Source organism: Dunckerocampus dactyliophorus, chromosome 12 (genome assembly GCF_027744805.1).
Source record: "Dunckerocampus dactyliophorus isolate RoL2022-P2 chromosome 12, RoL_Ddac_1.1, whole genome shotgun sequence".
Taxonomy (NCBI): domain Eukaryota; kingdom Metazoa; phylum Chordata; class Actinopteri; order Syngnathiformes; family Syngnathidae; genus Dunckerocampus; species Dunckerocampus dactyliophorus.
The window spans coordinates 24,586,458-24,601,332 of NC_072830.1; the positions used below are offsets into that span (position 1 = coordinate 24,586,458).

At 42.3% G+C, this 14,875-nt stretch overlaps 2 protein-coding genes across 7 annotated transcripts in view; both read right to left on the bottom strand.

The window, feature by feature from the left end:
- Positions 1 to 689: 689 nt before the first annotated feature.
- On the bottom strand, positions 690 to 9,166 carry LOC129191154 (NACHT and WD repeat domain-containing protein 2-like). 4 transcript variants are annotated; one of them, XM_054794232.1, is made up of 10 exons: positions 9,047 to 9,166; positions 8,877 to 8,961; positions 8,210 to 8,317; positions 7,557 to 7,742; positions 6,421 to 6,529; positions 6,198 to 6,343; positions 5,377 to 5,739; positions 5,175 to 5,276; positions 3,805 to 4,522; positions 690 to 3,730 (listed from the first exon to the last, which is right to left on the bottom strand). In XM_054794232.1, the coding sequence occupies exons 4-10, from the start codon at positions 7,674 to 7,676 to the stop codon at positions 696 to 698; spliced, it is 4,593 nt and encodes a 1,530-aa protein (XP_054650207.1). In that variant the 5' UTR covers positions 7,677 to 7,742; positions 8,210 to 8,317; positions 8,877 to 8,961; positions 9,047 to 9,166; the 3' UTR covers positions 690 to 695. The 4 variants fall into 4 exon arrangements, with proteins under 4 accessions (XP_054650207.1, XP_054650206.1, XP_054650205.1 ...); XM_054794231.1 differs by having other exon boundaries at positions 6,204 to 6,343; positions 8,877 to 8,965; positions 9,047 to 9,161; XM_054794230.1 differs by having other exon boundaries at positions 8,877 to 8,965; positions 9,047 to 9,161.
- A 203-nt stretch (positions 9,167 to 9,369) lies between these two features.
- Positions 9,370 to 14,875, bottom strand: part of LOC129190979 (F-BAR and double SH3 domains protein 2-like) — a 55,859-nt gene continuing 50,353 nt past the window's right edge. For all 3 annotated transcript variants that reach the window (XM_054793855.1, XM_054793853.1, XM_054793856.1), the window contains one exon: positions 9,370 to 13,720. In XM_054793855.1, the coding sequence (XP_054649830.1) occupies positions 13,628 to 13,720 (93 nt within the window). In that variant the 3' untranslated portion in view covers positions 9,370 to 13,627. The remainder of the gene's footprint in view (positions 13,721 to 14,875) is intronic.

Here is a 14,875-nt window from a genome sequence, read left to right on the forward strand (position 1 = left end):
GCCCGCAAGCTCTGTATTTCACCTTCAAATGTTTCTCCCTTCAATTCCCATCAAAACCTATTGACACATTGCTCAAATCTTCGCTATAATCACTGTAAACATCCTCTTCCTCGTACACCACTATGTTTGTGTAGCTGAGAGGTGTTAGTTCGCTGATGTCACTTCCGGAAATTACACTTTGCTGAGACGAGTTCGTCATGGCTGCCGCCATAAACTATAAATGTAATTTTGCAAATTTACCATTCCACCAGAACATAATTATAAACGATATATAACATATTTAAGCAAATTTGATAAATCATGTCAGTGACCCTTTAAAGGGACTGTTTGCAACAGTTATGCAGTTGCCTGGGCACTCTCTTCGTGGCGTCGTAGCAAGTGAGTAGCACAGACAAGAACGCAAGGTGCCTTCACGAACATTGGGTGATGACAATATTTGTTTTACTTATTTATTTTCAGTGTCATTGTTTTTCTATTTCAGCTTCTTGATTTTAACTTTCAACTCAATCTCAGTGTTTTGCTGTGGAGTGGGAGGGCTTTGAGAAGGGAGTACAGTCTGCTGCCATGATTGTTTCTGTGATCTTTCTGCGGCAACAGTTTGCACAAGTTCCTCGGAAACTGTCAAACCGCAATTAAGTTTCTCTCCGTCCTTGTTTTAGTCCTTACTTTTGTAATGGCTCACTAACACATTGAAGCTAAGGCCATGTCATATTGGGTGTTGCTAGTGGAAACCACGTCATTGGTACTGTGTCAAAAAAGCATCCTTTCAGCTGACGGCTCAAATTTTCACTGTATCCGATTCCATCCACACCCCTTACCATGTGTCCTGAAATGGAATAAACACCTACAGAGCCATCCCGAAAACCCACAAAGACATACTGCTGGCCATGTATAAGCAGTGTCAATGGATCCTTACACAGAAACACCCGGCCTACTTTTTTACCATCAGAGAGTTGTGCAATCGTGAGAATGGGTTGTGTATGATGGGTGCAGACACATCTCTTCTCCTGGCTTATGGGATGTGATATGTAGGCAATGTAGCACCCAGTCTCATCCAAGCAGGCTTTCATTACAGAACCTTCAGCCTTAAAAGAGCACAGTCTGACCTGAGCCACATCCAGGAGGGTGATGGCTGCATTATCAGTAGACAGCAATGCAAAGCTCCCATCAGATGTCATCTGAAAGTGTTGCGGCTGACAGTAAAATGTCTCCGGCAGCTGAAAGTGCCTGCATACGGTCTCATCGGACATCTTCCAGGTGTATATAACTCCTGAAGCGACCATCACGACCACAAAATCAGGGTGCTGTGAAAGTGTGTGGAAAGTGATGACGTCTTCTGAGCTTTCCACTCTGGAGAAGCACTTACTGATCATGCCAGACCACAAGCTGGCAGCCAGCAGGTCTCCACCATGGCGGCCAATGAGAAAGGTGCTCTCGGGTGACACCTGTGCATCACAAAGGTACAAGTGGACAGTGCAAACAACACTTCCATGTGCCAGTTTCCAAACCCGAGAGAGCCCATGCTCAGAGATGCTCACACCAAAATTAGAATTAGGTGTGATGAGAATATCTGTAGCTCCGCTGCCACAGATACGGAAGATATTCTGCCCCGTTCCTGTCTGCCAAACGTAAATTTCCTCCCCTGACAGCGTCACAAGGGTAACGTCATCCCGACTGAGACGCACCTTTTTCACAGAACTATCGTGGAGGAAGCTAGAATGTGGAAGACCTGTCTCGAAGCTCCATCTCCACACCATCTCTGACCCATCTGCTGTGTAGAACCAACACCCCGTTTGCTCCACCACCACTTCTTCCACGCCACATACCATTTTTGGAGCTGCACCTGCAATATAAATCATCTCAGTGTCCCACGCAATAAGGCGGCCGTCCTCAGCGACACATACAATTTCTGAGGTGGTTTTGAGGAGTATATGAGGCGGCTCGTTAGCGTCTAAGGAGAGAACACACAGTCCTGTGCTGACCCTCCACACTAACACTCGGGGACAGGCATCTAGTAAAGCCAGGAGAAGGTGCCCATCTTGGGAGAACACAGCTTGGATGAAGGCTCCATCCTGTGGAGCCAAGAACTGGTCACACATCTCCCACTCACATGTATCCCACACTGTAATATGCTTACTATGACACAGCAATAAGCTGCTACATGCATTCGAGTAATCAGTATTGAGGATGTCGATACATTCAATCCCAGCAGAATTTTCTTTAACAAGTCTTGGTGATTGTTTTTCAGCAGTAATGTCCCATAATGTCACACCACCCGTCTTTCCAATGCAAGCCATTTCCTGATTATTTTCACTAAGGATGATTGACACAACGGCACTGTGGTTTGAGTGTGAACAAGAGAAAAGGACGCTGTGGCAATGTATGTCAAAAATAGAGACAGTGCCTTCCTCTTGACCACAGTAAATGTGAGAGCCGCCTGAGGAGAAAACCACACAGGTTACACAGCTCTGACAGTGCAAGTTAGACAAAGTTGCATTGGAGGCATCAAACAGGTCCAGAACACTTTCTCTTTCCCACCACACACATAACCGTTTCTCACAAGCCACAAACCCTTCTACTAAGTTTAATGTGTGTGGGCTTTTAACCTCTACAAGCATGTCAGGGGCTGTCACATCCCACAAGAAGAGCTTGTTGCATTGGGTGGAAAATAGCATGAATTGATGGCTGCTTTTCACCCCTGCAAACTTGATTTCGCTCTTCTCTTGGCAGAGCGATAGCCGCACAATACCACAGCCCAAGTCTCTCCATATCCATGCTGAGCCATCACTCATAACCTCTGCAATCGTCCCACACTGCGTCCCTGCTGCCGCAGTCACAGACAGAGGCTTCAGTACGCTATCGTGCTCAAGACGCCAAAGACAGACAACAGTGTCAGGAGCAGGAGAAAGCGCCACCGCCAATCCGCAACCTCTCGTCCTGATCTCCCCAACATAAGCTCTGAGCACAGGGAAGAGCTCCAGATATGGGAGGAGGCTTGCTTCCATCAGTGTAGATAGCTCCAGGGGAGCTCTTTGCAGGAGGCACCATGAAGACATCAGAATGCTCGCCAGGAGTCTGCGTTCCCTGAGAAAGTTCCTTGATTCCTCCTCCTCATCCTGTCTCAACATGGCCACTAGATCTTTCAGGTGTCCAGCCTGCACCAAAACAAGGTGGAACCTCCATGAGATCAACACCTTAGTTCTTATCTCCAGCCTGTTGCTTTGTCGCAAGTGATGCATCAGTTCTAAAGCCCTTCTTGCATTTGCAAGGTCTCTGAGTGAGGGTTGATCTTCTGTATTTCTGTCTTCTCTTTCTGTGTTTGATAATGCGGTGGTGCTTGCAAAATTCCATCCTCTACTGAAATAGTCAGCCATCTCTGAATGAATTTCTCCCCTGGCCTCTCCTGTGCATAAATATGTCTTCGCCACAACCAATCCAAAATGTCTGCTAACCCAGAACAACACCTGACACCCCATAGCTGTCCTCCTGATGAGAAAGCCATTCAAGTCTAGAAGCAGTTTCTCCACATCCACTTGTGTGACATGACATGATTCAACTCTGGACAAGAGATCCGCAAGTTCTGCCTCTGTGAGGCCTACGCTGCAGAGGGTGAGGTAAGAGACAGCACGAGCCACCAAACAAGAAGTATGTTTGTGTTCCAGCTGATTAAGCAGGGCAGCAATGGATGAATGGATGCTGTCTGGGAGACAAGACGCCGACACATCAGAATCTGACAAGAGAAAATAAACACATTAGGACGAATATGAGCAGGTTGCGCTACAGATCTGTATTGATTTGCTGTACCTGAGCACCAGAGTGATGTGTGTGCGTGTAGCAGGCGGACGTAGAGGGGGAGACAACAAGAAGTCAGTGCCTTGCTCACCAGCGCCAGTTGTCCTGAGGTCATTCTCCTCCCTGAGCTGCTCAGCTGTGACATCAGCATCTTAACACACTGCTTCCTGTCTGCAGACCCCAACAGTACACACTTAGCACCCTCTGACACACGGCCATGTGCACTGCACTCTGGGTAATGTAGCTTGATGACTTGCATGATTCGAGTGTGGTTTGAGGAGATACTGAGGACAACTTTGACTCTGGGAAGAAGAGGAGAGGGCAGGCTTTCTATGAGTTCAACAGCAAAGTTATGCCCCATCTGATCCACTCCATCCAAGATTAGAACTAAAGGCTGTTTGGAAGATGGCAGGAGGGAAAGGAGGAAGCACAGACACTGTGTCACTTCATGTAGACTGATGTCAGGTTTTTTGATGGACCTAAGCACAGTCTTCAGGTTTAGGGCAGAGTTACGTGTTGGAGTCAAGCTAGACTCATTGTCTCTGAGCTCCGTGGCACCTTGATGATGGCCCGCATCAAGGAAAAAGTCTTCTGCAGATGGAGAGTGGTCATAAATCCTGATGATTTGATAACACAAGCTGGACAGCAGGCGCACCACGGAAGACGGGTGTGGCAAGTGGGTAAAAAAGGTTATCACAGCAGGATCAGCGTCAGGCAGCCAGGCTTTCATCTACAGAGAGAGAAAGTGTCAACTTTTTTTGTATCTGCATGAACACTGATGCTAGGAGGCACACTTGCGCTACTATTGTCAGCTATTTTGTTAATTGATTATTCTATGGATATTTGTCAAATAAAATTAACAATGCACAGCTGGTTTAATTGTGGAAAATCCAAAATCTGTAATAAGGAATTGCACACATTTTAACCCACTTATAAATATATATTTTTAAAAAATCTTTAAAACTATGTAAGCTTTAAAAAACAGCATGAGCTGATTGGAAAGAAGAACAGTGAACGGAAAACTGCACAATCAAAACAAATGGAGGTAGACATCTATCTATCTAGCCTGCAAGACAAAATTATATCGATACATTAGTATTCTATTATTATTCCAAGTTTTTTAGTACAGAGGCGACTTTTTTCCTTGTCATTCTGCTTTATATCTATGTTGCATGCACTACTCCATACAAAGAACCAATTCACAAGCATAATTTATAATCAGAACTTTTAATAAAGCTGTAGATTTGTTGTCTTCTTCTATGTCAGCCTGCCTTATAATATATTAGCATGTGTGTTTTTTTGCTCCATACACCAGAGGCATAATGCTAATATTTTAAAAATACTTCTTTGTAATTTAATCGGAGTAGAGAGTATGCATTTACCTGCTGTGCACAATGAGCGAGCAGTACAGTTTTCCCTGCACAAGGTCCTCCTGTAAGCACTAGCGGACACTGGCTGTCACTCTGCTGCACGTAGGCTCGAATCTATGCAGAGTTAACTGGTGTCATGCTGCTGTATTTTTTCATTAAGAGTCATTCAAAAAAAATAAAATCACATTTGGTGTTGGTATAAATGACCTCTGACCTCTTCCGCCTCTGGCCGTACGACATCATAAAATCTCGACAGATTGGCGCACTGTTCCATCTGCTCCACTCCCTCTCTGGCCAAAGCATCACTGAGATAACAGCTTCCCATTTTCACAGAATTTGTGACAAAACTGTCAATCAATCCCATCAGGTCAGAATGCACCTGAAGGCAGAGTACCTCTGCATAGCCCCGCCTCCTGGCAGGAGTGTAACCATAGCGAGGGTCACACTCTGTGGTGGTTGTGAAGGCCACAAGCTGGCAGGAGTCAACAAGGCTCCTCAGGAAGTTGTCAATCAGATCTGAGAGTAAATCCCTCTCACCGGATGAAGATCTTGCTGTGGTGGGTGGAGGATAAGAAGCCTGGAAGTACAATGCGGACATGAGATTTTTTTTTCCGGAGGGTTGAAAACTCTGTCCTGGGTTAGCAAATAGTTGCATCCAGACGGCAATGGATCACTGAGTGATGACGATGTAATACACAAGGCACACCTACGTGTGGCGCTGTGAACAGACACGCAGCTGGAACCACGTGACACACCATACTATAGAAGACGAAACGACGCATGCAAATAAGCCCTTCGCCTTGCGCTTTCCAAGGCTCCGCTAGACGTATGACAAAGTGGAATTACATGTGAGTCGTTTTGGGACTACAAGACAAAAAATATCAGGACAATGTTGACTGCAATGAGTCATGACACTCAAAATATTCTGATATTATGTTAGCTCAACAATCAAAAACGTCATCATTCCATTCTGTTTCCTTGTCATGGCCGGTAAGTGAATGTGGAGTAGATGAACAGCAAGTAGCGGTACATCACCTCTACCTTATGTAGTTTGGAACCACTCCGTCTTGTCTCTTGTCCGACCTTTGGATTGACAACCTTGTGAACGTAAACAAGGCAGCGTCTGATGACGTCGTTATGAGAGCAGTTGTCCAGGGCAAAACGAAGATCTCCATCAACGACTGGCCAGGAATGGTTGTGAATAACAAGAATACAAGAATACTGTAATGCACATCTGATTTACACACACTTAGTTCACCTGATCTGTTGAAAGCGAGGGCTTCTTCTTCAGTCAGATGCTGCTTGTGCACACACAGACTCACAGCAGTCTCAAAAACCTTCATCAAATCATCAATTTGATTGTCCTCCTGTAGAGGAATACAGAATATATATTCAAAATATATATTAATATAGAATAATAATCCATCCATCCATTTTCTATACCGCTTATCCTCACTAGGGTCGCAGGGGTGAGCTAGAGCCTATCCCAGCTGACTTCGGCCGAGAGGCGGGGTACAAACTGGACTGGTCGCCACCCAATCGCAGGGCACATATTAGTGATGGAAATTCCGGCTCTTTTTGGCTCCCAAGTGGCTCCTCAGATTTTTTGTGTTGTCTTAAATGAATGTATTCCCCAATTATGTGAATTGTGTAAAATGAATTACTAATATAAAAAACAAATAATATCAAATGTTTATTATTTAAATGGATTTATTAAAAACCTCAATGAGCAGCTAATAATGATATATATATATATATATATATATATATATATATATATATATAATGTGATATTATAAATAAAATAACAAAAACAAAGACCCATCTCAATAGACAAATTAAGTCAAAATAGGTGAAATCTCTTCATGCAAATTTCTCACAAACGAATCGACTCTAAGAGCACGGCACTGTGTTTAACCCCGCCCCTCCCCCTGCTCGGTGTGGACTCAGAGACGCCGTCACACATCCTGACCAATGACATTGCCTTTAACAGAAAAAATCGACACATCACTAGCACATGTAGACAAACAATCATTCACACTTAGAGTCGCCAATTAACCTAAATGCCTGTTTTTGGAACGTGGGAAGACACCGGAGTACACAGAGAAAACATGCAAACTCCACACAGATGCCCAAGCAGAGATTCGAACCCAGGTCTTCCTGATCTCCTTGGGTGGCCAACATGCTAACCACTCAGCCGCCATGCGACCCTTAATAATAATATATAATACAATATTTTCCTTTTTTAATCATTATTATACTTTTATGTACTTTTCCCCTTAAACATTACTTGGAAACATCAATTTATTACATCAGCTCTAGTATCAGCTCTATTTAAATAACATCCAGATTTGTTATAAAAAATAAAATAAAAAATGAATCATTTTTGGTGACCTGAGGCCCACAGGCGGTCCTCAAGCAGTAGGATGGTGGACTGGTGTTCTCATCTCTGTGGTAAACTCTCTCCAGTTCTCTGGTGCTGAGGCCCGCTTGCTGCATCTGCTGCAGTAACATGTGGAAGTGTGATACCTCCACCAAGGCAGGAAGACTGGGCCTCCCGTAGTCATGTCCTATCAGAGCCTGCAGCACCACCATGTGGCCGTATAGAGAACAACATCAGTAAATCAAAACTTAAAACGATTAGCGTTCTTTGAGTCAGCTAGCTAAAAAATAGGTTATTACACTTACCGTCTTTTTTGGGGATTAAACGTATTACTTTAAGCTATTGTATTAGTAAACACACATAATAGTGCTGAGGCTAAAAGCTAAGCGAACACAGCGAGCACAGCTCTCAGTATGAAACCAACATAAAATACACCCGCTGTAAAAACAATATGTCCATTAAAACAATTGTTTTGATACAAGTCTTGAAGCGGTTTTGAAGTTTTCTTTTTAAATTGATTTAAACATGTTAGTTATAACAACAAAAAAAAGACGTTTACGATTACATTTTGCTGTTAAAGTTCCACAGTGAGGTTGCTTAAATCACATTAAAACGGCCTGAGACGACCTACACCCGCCTTGTAAAAATGCAAAATGGTTCACACCAGTAAAAACGGCCCAGTGGAGCTTTCTCTGCATTCTTTTATCAGGGCTTTTCTGGTGTTTTCATCTGGCCACTGGCTGGGATGACTGGACTCGTATGGGTCGATCACCTGGTGCACGCGCACACACACACGCACACACATTAAAGGACAGAAATGTTCCTGCAAACGCAGGAACAACACAGTGTTTGATTTAAACAATCTGCTGAATAGAGGAGAGGACAATGGGGTGATATGATGCACACAAACACACACACACACAAATGCTGCTTTTTTGTTTGCTTTATAAAACAGGTAAAGGTGAATGGAATTCATGCAACCCTATTTTGTCCTTTCTGTACTGCATATATAAATGGACAGCAGTGAGCAAAAGTCTTCAGCCACCACTACCTTTGCATGAGGACTACACTAATACAAAACCGAAGAGTGGCACAAAGACCAAAGATGAATGAATCACTCAAAAGATGAGTCATTTTGGTGAGGGTCTGGATAAATGGGCTAAATGCAGGTACAGTATGTGTTATTATACTTTAGGTATCTGTGGCATTAAGGCACAATTGTTGATACAATTCTTCTCACGATTGTGCAAGCAGTCAAAATGTTGTGCACATAATAACTGTTTTCTACATAGAAATATCACGAAATGTAGAAGATACAAGTGTGCACTCACTCTAACGTCCACTCCCAGTGTGTGTCTGCAGTGCTGTCCAAGTTTTGGGAACACAACCTGTCTCAGAGCTCTGCGCTCCACCACACTGTCTGCAAGGGAATCAAGTCAGAAAACAACTAAAGAAATCCTTAGACGACAGCAGCACAGGCTATTAAACTTTGCTTACATACCTGCAGGGTTAGAGCACAGATAAAGTTTCACACAGGATGACCTGAGGTGGGAGTTGGAAGGAAGTTGGTCCATAAGTTGTTTTAGCTGCAAAACTACATTCAAGTCAAAACTGAGATCCCTCCATCTGCGCTCAGGAAATTCTGGCCTTGGTTATAAATAGTGTGAGACTACTGTCACACCCACTTCTGGTGGCTGGATGGTACACAACTAACACACGTTTAATTGTGCATACATGGTAGTCACGTTTCCAGGACAGGTGCGCTTGCTTGCACGCACACACACACACACACACACAAGAAGGCAAACAATGAGTTTTCTCCAATATCATTTTATTAATTAACATTTGTACACAATAAATACAAACTTTGCTTTTTGTACAGCCAGTAATTATATGCAGAAAGACATTTGCACCTGTTCTCATTATTGTCACCGTGGCAACAGTCGGACTAGAGAGAAGGCCAGTGGTTCTACCACCTTGTCAATAATTAATAAGGACGTGTGCGGCTGCTCCAAATAGACTGATGTAGAAAATGGAATTATATGAAAAAAAGTAATAATTGAACACTGTGGCAAAGCAAAAGGACTGTTCAGACTTTTTGTATTGGAAACTGCAAACACAAAAGCATACAGTACATTTAACAATAGATTGAGACTTTATGAAGGGAGCTTCATGGGGACGCTGCTGTAAACGATAAACTTCAAAACAAGTTTGAGCATTGTAATAAATTAAGATCTCAGAAAGATCAAGGAGAGGCTGCTGTTTAGTTGCCTTGACCACAATCGTGCAAGACTGTGATCAGGATGACTTCATATGACAACTAAGGAGAGGAGGTTACAAGAACTAATTCCAATGCAAGTCTTTGATGCTACAGAACATATTATGATGAAAAAAGGCATTTGTATCCTTTTTCTGATCGTAGCACATTTATCTCAATTTTGCACAGTTGATAGAAATTACAGGCGTAACACTGTGTCCCATCCCGACTCCATACGATGGAAAGTCCATCCCTTGGTACACAGAGTCAAATATGTGCAGCTGCAATGACATTTATACAACAAACAACAAAATAAAAATCTAAATAAACGGACAATCATTACTCATACTGCGGCCTTTGTAAATGTCAGTGTTGGCACTCAAAAATTTTAAAAAAGCATTTGAATATACGTTTACATTTTTTATTTAAACTAGTTCCAAATTGTGTTGGGTAAACTGGGGAGGTTCATTTAATTTTAACTAATTGTTGATTGAATTGTTGATAACTAATTGTTATCGATACATTATTATTTTTTTAATGGGGTAAAAGAGCCTCTTTCGGAATGTTCTGAACTCCTATTTCAATGCCAGCGTGGTACTGAGCAGAATGTGAAGGTCTGCGTGAATATAGCTCAATTTTATACATACGTCATGCTCTTCTTTCGACCGTTCAGTTAAGAGTGACTCAACAGTGCCTCTGCTGGTTGCAGCCGAGTATTGCACTCTATTTGGCTTTGATTGCGTCAATACACAAATAATCAACAGTCAAATCCACACACTTCGAGAATTCCAAACAGTCAATTCATGTAGCAGTATGTCTATCCCAAGTTCAACACAAATATTAGGGTAATCTAGCAAAACACAACGGCGTGGGAACTGTTTCACAAGGAAATATTAGCATGGGTCAACACTGCATCTTTTTCAGTGTGCAGAAGTAGTAAGGAACTGGGCTGACAGATCTGCTCTCTCCTGGAAACAGTCACTCTGGCATAAACAAACAGCGGGGATATTTCAACCCCCCTGCAAAAAAAATACAAAAAAAAAAAACCCACATTCTTCACTCAAAACATGTTTTACAGCACACACATAATTTTGTTTCATCAGCAAAACACCCAGTTACATTGTCCACAATATCTGCATGTCTTTACAAGAGCAGGAAATTCAGTTACATTGAAACAAACTACAGATTCAGAATGGACAGAATATCTTTTGACTTCAATGGTGTGTCTTTCCTTTCTGGTGCTAAGTGGAGGTACTGCTACTTCGCAGGGTTCGTACAAATAAATAAAAGTGCTACGCTGCCATCTGGCAAGGTGCTTAAAGGCTTGAAGGGCATTTATAAAGGGGGTCAGAGTGAAAAAAAAAACAGAATTGTACTCAGCGCCATTTGAATGTCATTTGCATCTGTCCATACAGCATGTCTCTTCTATTTCAGCCACCCCTGATCCACCGCGGAAGAAAATGAGGTTTGTATCATGAGTGATGCTGATGGAGGTATTCGGTGCAAACACACAGATTGTCAGGTACAGAACCAATGAATAAAATGAATAAAACTACCAACCCATAATGAAGCAGTCAATAAAAACACATCAGTTGATCCCTGTGCCAGAAATACAGTCTATCCAAAATCAGCATGACAACAAATACCAACAGTCTTCAGTGCCTTCAAAATCAATCAACTGGGAGTCAGTCAGTCACGCTTTGAGAAGATACAGCATATGTGCGTGTATGATGCAGCTGTATATGAATACAAGTCACACTCACTGCCAATGAACGGTACAGACATTAGAGAAACAGATCAGGAAGGGAGGGATTGAGAAAGAGATAGAGGAAAGAGCAGAAGGAAGGATCCAGCCTCTCTGTTCTCTCTTTTTCCCCCCATCTCGCTCTCCAGTCCTCATTCCAAGCTCTCCATCATACCATATTTACAATGACCTCTCAGAGTAAGCGCTTCCATCTTGTATCAGACGAGCTATTTCATTTAGCCGAGAGTATCAAACGCTGTGCATAACATTCCTATGACAACAGTAATGTACTGTACTAATACACATTGAATACATACTGTATAATGGTGAGAACTATATATGGCGAGCGGGGTAGGGAAGGGGACACCCAGTTGATCTATCCAAACCCATGAAAAATGTTCTTGCTTACTTTCTATGGAGGCTCCATAAATTTAAAAAAATTGCATTTACCACCAATTTGATGAAATGAAACTCCCGTTTTGTTCCTAACTCCAAACACATTTTCCTGCATTTGTTTTGACAGTGGAACCTTCAAATTTGAACACCACAAACGTAGTGCAATTTGGAAACTGATCTACATTTTCAGGAAAATATGCTTTTCTTTGGTTGTGTTCCAGAAATGGCAAAGACGATGATGACCACGGAATCACAAAAACTGGAATTTATTGCAATGTTGGAAAGCGGTACAAACATCTTTCCTGGCTGCTCAGCACAATATCACTAAAGCGACATTGGTAATCGGTACTAAAAGTGGAAGTGGAATGTGCACAGCAAAGTCAGCTGCATACGTTAAGCTGCCTAAAAGATAGTTTTAACCTCTGTCACGTCTTAAAAAGGTGAACAATTTTTTTTATTAATTTTTATTTTATACAGTGGTTAACTTGTTTTTACACTTATATAACAGTTAAGAATGTTCAAATGTTACAATTCCTGTACAGTTATAAAAGTTTTGACCCTAGAATGGATTATTGCAATTTAATTTAAAAATAATTTTAAAAAATGAGCATTGACAATAGGAATATGTCACCATCTTTGTGTGGAGTTTGTATGCACCCCCCTTGTGTGGATTTTACGGGTACTCGGGCTTCCTCCCACAGACTGGCCATGCAGGTTAGGTTAATGTCAGAATCTGAATTGCCCATAGGCGTGAATGGTTGTTTGTTATACTCTAGGTGCCCTGTGATTGACTGGTCACCAGTCCAGGGTGTACCCCGCCTCTCAGCTGGGAAAGGCTCCAGCTTATCCGTGACATTAATGAGGACAAGCGGTATAGAAAATGAATGAACTACCAGAAATGTGTCTAAATGTGCCCTGGAATGGATTGTGTTCGACTTTAAAGGTTCCACTGTGTTTGTTAGTGAAATTGGTGTTGCCTGTGACACCCAGAACAATGATTGGCCCAGCATTTGTATGTGCAACTGCCATCACAATGACAGAACTGCACTCAGAGTCAGACTGGAGACATGATCCTACACACAGAACATCATGTTGATGCTGGAAAAAGAGGATGCATGTGTGTGAACAAAATACTCCATTGACAGGTTGGTGGTAAATGACAAATAATTTGCAATCGTTGACTTTGTCTCCATAACTTCTAATGCTACATGACTATTTCTTCATACTGTGTGTGTGTAATAAAACATCAGTTTCTCAGCTACGAAACTGAAGTAAGATCAACAAGGTAAGAAAAACTTCTCCTTTCCTCTGCAAGCATTCTTCCTCCTCTCCTCATCCTGCTCTTCAGTGTGCTCTGGGCCTCTGCCAAATGAGGTGAGGTTTTAAGGCAAGAATGGAAGAAGGTGGGAAGTCAGAGAGGTAACACTGGGGAAGCTACTGCTGCACTTCATTAGGAAGCAAATACCGATAATATTAAATTGGATACCCCATCTCTCCCGCCTTCCTCTCTTCCCCGCCTCAACTTGAGGATAACAGAGAACAAGAGGTTGCTTGAAGGGAAGGGGTTTTATGTGGTTCAGTTCAGTTTATTTAAGCTCAGAGCTGAATGGCTCTGACACCTCTGGGATATCATCGGTTTACAATGTTTTGGAGGGTGCGTCTAACCGCCTGCCATCTTCTGTCAGTTACACCAGCGTGATCTCCACCTCTTCCGCCTTGTCGCTCTTCCCCTGCTGTCGTCGAGACTGCTGTTTGGGTGGTGGAGGAGCCGCGCGCACCTGCAGCCAGAGGAAAACACACAATTGATCGTGTTAGGATGTCAGTACAGTGAAAGCTCAAAGGTCGATCACAGTTTGTTATGCTGCTTGACCCCTGATTTATTCAGCTTTCCCATTAATTTTCCCATAGGAAGAAAGAAAAAGTGAAAAATCTCACTCGACGGTCAGACTGTTCTGAATGATAAAAGAACGTAGCATTTTAACATTCTCAGCTGTCATACATGTGTAAAAATAAGCTAACCACTTTTTATAGTACAGTAACATGTGAAAACAATAAAACACATAATTTAATGAGAAAGTAGCAACAGAGGCACCTTATGTATCACATCTTTACATTTCTAATTGGTAGACAAGTATAAAAAAAAAGTGGTGGCTTGCTCTGGTTTGGTTAAAACCAAAAGTAAAACCCTGTACTAATGGGACTGTATGCAACTCGCTCCAAACTACATTTTTCAAACCAAAAACTACAAGAACACCATCACCGGTTTTACCAATAGTGGTTTAAAAAAACTGATTGGAAACCTCCCACCCAAAAGCTACAATCTAAACTACAAGAAAATCGTCACAAACCTCCGTTCAGCCGGAATAAAATAACTGGCATTTTTGGCTGACACTCCCCACTGTCTTGGAAACATGGCTGTGGCGCATTGCTGTCATTATCCGACAACAAACATAACTAGTGCGCCTGTGTTATGTCTTAAGTCCTCAAAGCAGGAGGGCTAGTCGTATGTTCGAATGTTTGCACCCTCTAGGCAGCTGGAGGACCCTGCTGCATACAGTTCCTTTAACTTTGACCCCAAGTTAAAAATAAAAAGCAAAAAAATGAATAAAATAAAAAGTGCTGACACGTATGGTGATGCTGGAGCTTTACCGCTGTGATTGATTATTCTATCCCTTGTTGAGGTTGGTGTTGCAAAAAAAAAAGTCAGAGAAAAAGCAAAACAGTTCATCTTTGATGCTCGCGCAACTGATGTGAGTTACACTGACGCTTTGAATAGCTGTCAGTTTTTCTTGTTTTGTTTTTGTTAAATAAGGGTTGAAAAAATGCCCCAAAAAAATAGCACAACACATGCCCAGAGTTATTCTGTTGATGCTGTGTGTAAACTGAGGGGCTTGACAGTGTGACATTTTTGTGCCACTTAAAGGGACTGTTTG

What these genes read in the sequence shown, in the direction of transcription:
- LOC129191154 (XM_054794230.1), bottom strand. Translation starts at nt 9,119, where the DNA reads ATGGACCAACTTCCTTCCAACTCCCACCTCAGGTCATCCTGTGTGAAA. An exon ending in TCTGTGCTCTAACCCTGCAG is followed by an intron (nt 8,966 to 9,046) that starts GTATGTAAGCAA and finishes ATTCCCTTGCAG; the next exon opens with ACAGTGTGGTGGAGCGCAGA. An exon ending in CACTGGGAGTGGACGTTAGA is followed by an intron (nt 8,318 to 8,876) that starts GTGAGTGCACAC and finishes CGCGTGCACCAG; the next exon opens with GTGATCGACCCATACGAGTC.